Raw genomic sequence first — 10,024 nt, 5'->3', positions numbered from 1 at the left:
TGAAAAACCCTGCATGAGGGATGAAATAATGAGAAGAGGAAGAGAAGAAGAGGCTTCCTTCAGGGGTTTACGGTATCACGTGGTTTTTCCCTCTTCATGTGAAGGCAGCACGGTGCTTTCAAGGACGCTGCGGAGTTCCTCTCATCCTCGCCTCCTTCAGTGTATCGATCTCTCCTCTCAACAACATTTTTCTCTCCATCTGAACGAAACTCGACTCCACCCTCTTTCAGGGTTGTCCATCATCATCTCTGAATGTAACATACACTCCATCCTTTCTCTCTCCTTGTCTCTTCCTCCATCCCTCCATCCGCGACGTCAGATTCCATCCAGTTTTTTAAAATGTTTTCTGTCCGTGGGTGACCCGATGCAGATTCTTCTTCCCTTCTAATACAAAATATCTCGATGGCTTAAACTATCCGGATTCGTCGTCACGTCCGTCCATGAGCTCACAGTAAACTGAGTAAACGGTTGAAAAGCTGCCATCATGGCTCCACACAGATCAGGACTCTTCTAGCAAAGTTAGTTCTGATCCAGATTCAGTCCAACAAAAAATAACTCTAATTATGAATGAACCCGCTTGGTGTGGAACTGCAGCTGTCGAGTCTCTTCTCATCTTACAACCAACAAATAAATAAACCAACCGATAACGACTATTAAATTCAGTTCAACACAACAAAGCTTGAGTAGATTCATGTATCTTGCTCATCACGTCACGTTACTGGAAGATTTTTTGTTTTCCTTCATCTTTAATGGCAACGTTTGTTGCTCGGTTGGTCAATGTTTCCTCGGCTGGAAATGATTCAAACATGAAGCCGTTCTAATGAATACGCCCGCTGAGTTATTTATAGACGCACCAGTGTTAAAGTTAGACGTGTCTGAGCACAACAGAAATAAGTCGTCAACTTTATCTCCCTCACTTTTCTTTTAATGGTGCGGCGAGTTATTCATAGAAATGTTAATTGCTCTGGATATGAAATCCCCCTCTCCCATTTTCTTCCAATTTCACACCACACTGATGATGTGTTTGTTCGTTCCATTTCAAAACGAGATGCAGCATGATAACGAGTTTGTGTTTTTCTCACATGTAAAATCTCTTTAGAGTCAGTTGCTCATAAATATACACAGAAACATGTTTCACACTGAGTGAGCTCTGATGTTCAACACACTGACAGCATACGGTAAATACACCGCTGAATACAGCTGTGTAAATACACCAGGAAATACTGATAATACACCGTGAAATAGTACTGTAGTAAATACACCGAATCTCTGGAATACTGTAAATACACCCGTGAATACACTGTAAATACACCGTGAATACTGATAAATACACCATGAATACACGTAAATACACCATGAATAGACTGTAAATCCACCGTAATACACTGTAAATACACCGTGAATATACTGAATACACCGTAAATAAACTGTAAATACACCGGAATATACTGTAATACACCCTGAATAACTGTAAATACACCGTAAATACACTGTAAATACACCGTGAATAACTGTAAATACACCGTGAATATCACTGTAAAATACACCTGAATATACGGTAAATACACCGTGAATACACTGTAATTACACAGTGAATATACTGTAAATACACCGTGAATACACTGTAAATAACCATAATACCGTAAATACACCGTGAATACACTGTGAATACACCGTGAATACACTGTGAATACACCAGAAAACGGAAATCACCGTGAATATACTGTAATACACCGTGAATACACTTGAATACACCATGAATCACTGTAAATACACCGTGAATAGACTGTGAATTACACCGTGAATACACTGTGAATACACGTGAATACACTGTAACATAAATAACTGAAATACACCGTGGAAACCGTGAATACACTGTGAATACACTAACCTGTAAATACACCGTGAATACACCGTGAATACACTGTGAATACACCATGAACACTGTAAATCACCGTGAAGAGACTGTGAAAACACGTGAATACACTGTGAATACACCATGGATACACTGTAAATACATCATGAAATACACTGTAAATACACCAGAATACACTGTAAATACACCGTGAAATATACTGTGAATACACGTGAATACACTGTGAATACAACCATGAATATAGCTGTAAATACACGTGAATAACACTGTAAAATACACCATGAATACACTGTAAATACACCTGAATACCCTGTAAATACACCATGAAATACATGTAATACACCGTGAATATACTGTGATACACCGGGAATCACTGTGAATACACCGTAATATACTGTAAATACACCGTGACTACACTGTAATACACCGTGAATACACTGTAAAATACACCATGAATACACTGTAAATACACCGTGAAACACTTAAATACACATGAATATACTGTAAATACACCGTGAATATACTGTAAAATACACGTGAATACACTGTGAAATACACCGTGAAATAGAAACTGTAAATACACGGAATACACAGTCCCCCCTAATGCCCCTGCTGGTTGGAGGAAATGTCGCCCTCTAGACTCTGTTCAGGTTATTGACGACAACTTAAAGTGTCTACAACACAAAGATCAGAACTGTACGTACGTGTTCTGTTTAACGTTCCGTCTGTGAGGTGAAGTGTTACTGCACGCAGCTTCCTGAAAAACCCTGAATGAGGGATGAAATAAATGAGAGAGGAAGAGAAGAAGAGGCTTCCTTCAGGGGGTTTACGGTATCACGTGGTTTTTCCCTCTTCATGTGAAGGCAGCACGGTGCTTTCAAGGACGCTGCTGGAGTTTCCTCTCATCCTCGCCTCCTTCAGTGTATCGATCTCTCTCTCTCAAACACATTTTCTCTCCATCTGAACGAAACTCGACTCCACTCCTCTTTCAGGGTTGTCCATCATCATCTCTGAATGTAACATTACACTCCATCCTTTCTCTCTCCTCTGTCTCTTCCTCCATCCCTCCATCCGCTGACGTCAGATTCATCCAGTTTTTTAAAATGTTTTCTGTCCTGTGGTGACCCGATGCAGATTCTTCTTCTCCTTCTAATACAAAATATCTCGATGGCTTAAACTATCCTGATTCGTTGTCACGTCCGTCCATGAGCTCACAGTAAACTGAGTAAACGGTTGAAAAGCTGCCATCATGGCTCCACACAGATCAGGACGTCTTCTAGCAAAGCTTTAGTTCTTGATCCAGATTCAGTCAACAAAAAATAATCTTCTAATTATGAATGAACCCGCGTGTGTGTGAACTGCAGCTGTCGAGTCTCTTCTCATCTTACTAACCAACAAATAAATAAACCAACCGATAACGACGATTAAATTCAGTTCAACACAACAAAGCTTGAGTAGATTCATGTATCTGCTCATCACGTCAACGTTACTGGAAGATTTTTGTTTTCTTCAGATCTTTAATGCAACGTGTTGCTCGTGTTGGTCAATGTTTCCTCGGCTGGGAATGATTCAAACATGAAGCCGTTCTAATGAATACGCCCGCTGAGTTATTTATAGACGCACAGTGTTAAAGTTAGACGTGTCTGAGACACAACAGAAAATAAGTCGTCAACTTTATCTCCCTCACTTTTCTTTTAATTGGTGCGGCGAGTTATTCATAGAAATGTTAATTGCTCTGGATGAAAATCCCCCTCTCTCCATTTTCATTAATTTCACACTCACACTGATGAAGTGTGTTTCTGTTTCATTTCAAAACTGATGCAGCATGATAACGAGTTTGTTTTTCTCACATGTAAAATCTCTTTAGAGTCAGCTGCTCCATAAATATACACAGAAACATGTTTCACACTGAGTGAGCTCTGATGTCAACACACTGACAGCATACTGTAAATACACCGTGAATACACTGTAAATACACCGTGAATACACTGTAAATACACTGTGAATATACTGTAAATACACCGTGAATATACTGTAAATACACCGTGAATATACTGTAAATACACCGTGAATATACTGTAAATACACCGTGAATATACTGTAAATACACCATGAATACACTGTAAATACACCATGAATACACTGTAAATACACCATGAATACACCGTAAATACACCGTGAATATACTGTAAATACACCATGAATATACTGTAAATACACTGAATACACAGTAAATATGTAAATACACAAATTATAGTATTAACTGTAATCACTGTATTTGCAGTGTGTATTATATTTACAGTATTTACAGTACAATGTACATACTTTGTCCTTTCTGTGTGTGTGTGTGTGTAGTAATGCCTTTATGACACAAAACGATCTGCTTATTTTTCATGCATAATGTAGCATGTGTACATATTCACACACATATTCCTGTTTACATTGCAGTGTGTGTGTGTGTGTGTGTGTGTGTGTGTTACAGGTATCACTGTATCGACCCGCCCCCCTCCCCCTTAGCAATATAGGCTGGATAATGGAGACATCAATTATTCAACAACAACACAGTCTATCACATTAAATACCATTGACTGTGTGTGTGTATGTGTGTGTGTGTGTGTGTGTGTGTGTACACAAGTATGATGTGTAATTGTGTTTGTGTCTCTGACATTTCTCCTGAATGTACTGATGTTCAATTATTCAGAGCCTCGTGTTGTTTAGTTATTCTGAGTCACCCTGTGTGTCTCTTTCATCCTTAAATCTTTAAGGATCATCTTTAAATCAGACAGAGACATCCTTGAATCATCCTGTAAAATCCATAAAATCTCGCTAAGACCACCTTGAATCAACCTGTAAAAATCCTTAAATCTAGCTAAGACCACCTTGAATCAACCTGAAACATCCTTAAATCTCCCTTGGACCCCCTTGATTCAGCATGAAAATCCTTAAAACTCCCCCAGACATCCTTAAATCTTCATTTAATCTCCTTGAATCAACCTAGAATGTCCTTAAATCTTCCTAAAACGTCTTTGAACCTAAATTAATTTCAAATTGTAACTAAAAAGTGGCCAAAAGATGAAGATGTACTAACAGCATCTGTCTCTGTCTCTGTCTCTGTCTCTCTCTCTCAGGACCGGTAGGCGGAGTCATTGTTACCACATCATCTATCGCCACATGGAGCGAACTCTGACCCAGCAGGAGGTTCGACTCGTCCATGAGGAAATCGAGCGCACCGCCGAGACAGAGCTCGGTGTGCAAGGACGATACTGACACACACACACACACACATACACAGAAGATATACACACAAACATGTACACACACCAACCCTCTGCACTCAGCTTTGTCACGTCCTCGTAGCTGCAGGGAGACACGTTGACTTTAATACTGACGTCACACAATCTCACACACACACACACACACACACACACACACACACTGCTGTCTGATGTTTTGAAACATTTTCTTTCCTAACATGAAGTCTGACAGAAACTGTGGAGTCTGACACTTCAGGAAACACTGAACACAAACAGTTAGTGATGAACTCATCATGGATTCTTTGTTTGATTGTGTTTGACATTAAAAGTTTGTCACATGATTCTGAGTTTTTATCTGCACCTAATCCATCCTTAAAACATGAAGCCTCTTCCTGTGACTCAGCTGGTCGAGTTTTGATGGACGCCATGTTGAACTGCACAGGAAGTCACACGGAGAGAGTTCTTCAAAATAAAACGCGTTGTGCAAACTCGACTGAAGCCGTGTCATGTAACCAAACACACTGATCATAGCAGCGCGATGCTGATGAGCTAATGCTAATCATCGAGGATCAGCTGCTCCAACATTTTACAATAACAGCACAGACCACACACACACACACACACACACACACACACACACACACACAGGCGTCCAAATGCCACTCTGTCAGTTATTCTCTGCCAGTGTTGAGGCATTAAATGGCTTTGCCTGTCACTCCACTCAGCCATGCAATGAATTCTGGGAGCTCTCTCATAGTGAGTTTTCACACACACACACACACACACACACACACACACACACACACTCATTTAAATGCAGCTCGTTAGAAAATACACTCCTACTCTCTCTCACACACTCAGACACACACACACACACACAACACTCTGTCAGTGTGCTGAGACGATACCCGGCTTAGACTGCTACGATCATACACTGGTATACTGAACTTCACACACACACACACACTCACACACACACACACACACACACTTACAGGCAAAGGCCACTCTGCCAATCATGCAGTGGGAAGGCTGTCTACCTTCGATGGCTCTGCTCGTCACTCTGGTTGAGTTAAAACTGAGCTCTGACAGTTTGAGGCCATGCCTACAGTTTGGACACACACACACACACACACATGTACACACGTAGAGTAAATACACACTTATATTTGATCACTGTGACTCTTAGCTTTCAGAAAATTCAAAACTAAAAGTAACAAAAGTTCATTCACAGAAAAATAATCAATCTCAAAGTTTGTAATTTAATAAACTTTATTTATCGAGAATATAAGACTTAGGGTGGCTCAGGCTGATTTAATGGAGATTTAAGGATGTTTCAGGCTAATTCAAGGATGTCTCAGAGAGATTTAAGGGTGTTTCAGGCTGATACAGTGAGATCTTAGGGAGATTTAAGGATGTCTCTGACTAATTTAAGGACATTTCAGGCTGATTCAAGGATGTCTCAGGGAGATCTAAGGGTTTCCAGGCCAATTTAAGGGTTTCTCAGAGAGATTTAAGGATATTTCACGCTGATTCAAGGAGATTTCAGGGAGATCAGTATCAGGATGTTATGGTTGTGTTGTTTGTAGTTTTCCTTCAGCAGACTGACTCTTCTGTCCTTCAGACGTCACGCTGAGACAAAGTGGTAGATTACTTTAAAGACACCTTCACACCTCCTGACACACACTTCATCTCACACATATATTTTTCTCTTCTACCCTATAACACACACACACACACACACACACACACACACACACACACACTCAGGTGGAGGTCCTGTGAGGTTTACCCTCCAGTGTGTCTGGTCAGAATTGATTGGATCGTGTGCAGAGACAATGCGACCTCTGCTAGAAACAGACTTAATGCACCGACTGTCTGAGACGGAGTCCAGATTCATTCTGTGTGCAGACTGATGTGTGCTGCATCACACATTCACACAGCTGATTCCAGGGAGATTCAAGGATGTTTCAAGGGGGGTTTTTCTTAATATGTCTGAAAATTCACATTATCGGAAAGAGGCTGATTGAAGGACATTTTAGTAACATTTGGGAATGTTTGAAATTAGTTTCAGGCACATTGAGGAATGTTTTCAGGTTGATTCAAGGATGTTTTAGGGAGATTGAAGTAAGTTTCAGGCATATGTAGAGATGATTTAATATTTGCAAACTGTTGTTGACAAAGTGGCTGCAGGATGCTGAACTGATCTCTGATCTCCGGAGATTCAGACTGGATTTATGAAGTTTGGATGTGGTGAAGCAGTCAGAGATGTTTTTGAATTCACCCGCATCAGTTCAAGTGAGTAAAGTGCTTCGACTTTTAAATGGAGGGAAAACTGAACATTTGAATGGTGGCTGAGCTCGGCCTCCATCACGGCGGATTTTTATGATATCATGTTTCTATTCTATCGACTTCCCCCGTTGCATGCTGGGATTTGTTCTGTTTGATTCATGACGTTTCTGGTTGGTCGACTGACCGGATAAACACACCAGCAGAAACAGTGTTAGTGTGTGTGAACTACTCCAGCCATGACACGTCACACACACTGTTCTTAGTTACAGAAACGTTTGCCTTCAACATTTACATCCTAATGAAACCCAGAATACACACAGGGTGCAGCAAGATAACAAGTCAGACTTTGACTTCAACGCTCCACAGCTCAGCTGGTTTGATAGAATAAAAAACATTTTCCTGCTGAGCCTCAGCTGCAGAGTTTCATCTTTTCATCACATGAATAAAAAACAGACTTCTGAATCCACGTCGACTTCATCCGATCTGCAGATATCACAAATCACTCATTTTAACTTTGTTTCAATAAAACATCACAACTGTGAAGTTTGGACGGTTTATATTAGAATGATTTATCACACTGTGTAACTTTGGGCTCCGGGTCGGGAGAAGTACGTAACGCTTTACGGCACTAAGTCACACAGCAGCAACTATTTCACTGATTCTGGTGAAACTGGATCATATTTTATGGAGGAAATGTTTTCTGGTTTTCCCTCTGATGTCCTCCGGCTGCTCCGCCTCAACTCTCTGTGATTTACAGAGTTTATGATGGACAGTGAAGTAAACTGCTGACAGCTGTAGCTGCTGTTAGATCATGTTAGCTCAGTCTGTTAGCTGCTGTTAGCTCATGTTAGCTCAGTCTGTTAGCTGCTGTTAGCCCATGTTAGCTCAGTCTGTTAGCTCATGTTAGCTGGGCTGCCCAGACTGTGAGCTCAGAGCACCGGGGGAGTGTTAACGTTTGTACCACAGGAGGTTTGGACCACCAGAAAAAAGAATTAGAGGTTTCAGCAGCTTCTATGGACATAATGGCAGAGGACAAGAGAGAGAACATCTTGACGAAGTCGCTGTGTGATTCTCAGATCCTCATTTAGACTCCTCGTCACTCCTCAGGTTGACACACAACACACAGCTCGCCCCACATCTGTCACAGATAAAAATATCTTGTCTATCTGTGGAAACGTGTGCATCCACAGAGGGAGTGATGTGAACCACACGTCCCACAATCCACCTGGCTCGTCAATGATGCGGTGGAGGTGCTGACACAGAGGACACCAGCAAGAAGGTTGATTAGTTTGTTTACACACCACTGTGACGTCACAGAGACTACGTCCAGGTTTTAGACAGTCTGCGGGGACGTCACGGAGACTACGTCCAGGTTTTAGACATCTGTGTGGACGTCTCAGAGACTACGTCCAGGTTTTAGACAGTCTGCGGGGACGTCTCAGAGACTACGTCCAGGTTTTAGACAGTCTGCGGGGACGTCTCAGAGACTTCAGTTTTAGTGTCTGTCAGTTCTCGTGCTGTGATTTCCACATGAACACGTTAACCGTCCTACACGTGATCTCACGTGTTTCTGTTTTACAGTTTTTGGTCTAACAATGGAAAGACATCTGAGGTCAAGCTGCATCTTCTCTAAATCCTGAAAAATCCCTGTATGTGAAGTTTGGGAACTCGTATCCATATTTTAATAACTGTCACAGATCGATATATATTTGTGTGTATGAGCTGCAGCAGGTTTCTTCTTTGTTGTTTATATTTGCAGAAACAAATGATAGGAAAAGACAGAAGAACCAAAATAAATCCAGACTGACAGATGAAGAAAGTCTGAAGAGGAAACTAAATAAAAACTCAATCTGACCCTCAGACAGAAAAACATCGTCTGTCTGTTTCACTTTCACTTATACTTCCCTTTCTTCTCCTTTCACTCTTCATCTCTTCTTCTTCTTCTCCTTCTTCTTCTTCTTCTTCCTTCGTTGTTTGACACTTCCAGTCACGATGAATATGAAGCAAACTCGATGCCCCCGCTGTCTGTTGTAAGGTTCTGACTTGATCTTTGCAAATCCACGAAATGCATGCATCCACACACCCACACCATGTCTCCAGCGTCAGCCTGTGTGTGTGTGTGTGTGTGTGTGTGGGTCGGAGGGCTAGCAACTACACCCATCTGTCACCGTCCCACCACACCCCTCCCCCCCTCGTCGCCTCCATATGAGACAATGAGAACACGAGCTCAAAGTGTCTGCAATGAAAAATAAGAACAAACAGAGAAAGAGGCTGAGCGATTGTTTCCGTTTGAATGTAGCACAACAAGAAACTTTCAATAATTCAAACATTCATTCTCAAAACATACGATAAACCTACATACATTAACTTTATATTTACAATATATAAACTTCTGCTGGGCTGGAAGTCATCGATTAAATCCATCGCTTTATTATAATTAAGTCTTTTTGGATACTTTTATGTGTCAGTGTGTTTTTTACTCTTTAAAGTTTGTGTCCATCAGGTCACGTGTTCAGTGTGTTCATGTGTGTTCATGTGTTCATTGTGTTCAGTGTGTTCGTGTGTTCAGTGTGTTCAATGTGTTCAGTGTGTTCAGTGTGTT

The 10,024-nt window shown here is 41.1% G+C and overlaps 1 protein-coding gene across 3 annotated transcripts in view; it reads left to right on the top strand.

The window, feature by feature from the left end:
* fars2 (phenylalanyl-tRNA synthetase 2, mitochondrial) overlaps nucleotides 1–5,471 on the top strand; it is an 82,538-nt gene extending 77,067 nt beyond the window's left edge. For all 3 annotated transcript variants that reach the window (XM_027274462.1, XM_019270046.2, XM_019270047.2), the window contains one exon: nucleotides 5,005–5,471. In XM_027274462.1, the coding sequence (XP_027130263.1) occupies nucleotides 5,005–5,143 (139 nt within the window). In that variant the 3' untranslated portion in view covers nucleotides 5,144–5,471. The remainder of the gene's footprint in view (nucleotides 1–5,004) is intronic.
* Nucleotides 5,472–10,024: the final 4,553 nt, after the last annotated feature.

The sequence above is a fragment of the Larimichthys crocea genome, chromosome XXIII, assembly GCF_000972845.2.
Source record: "Larimichthys crocea isolate SSNF chromosome XXIII, L_crocea_2.0, whole genome shotgun sequence".
Taxonomy (NCBI): Eukaryota; Metazoa; Chordata; class Actinopteri; family Sciaenidae; genus Larimichthys; species Larimichthys crocea.
This window is presented reverse-complemented; position numbering and strand designations above follow the sequence as displayed.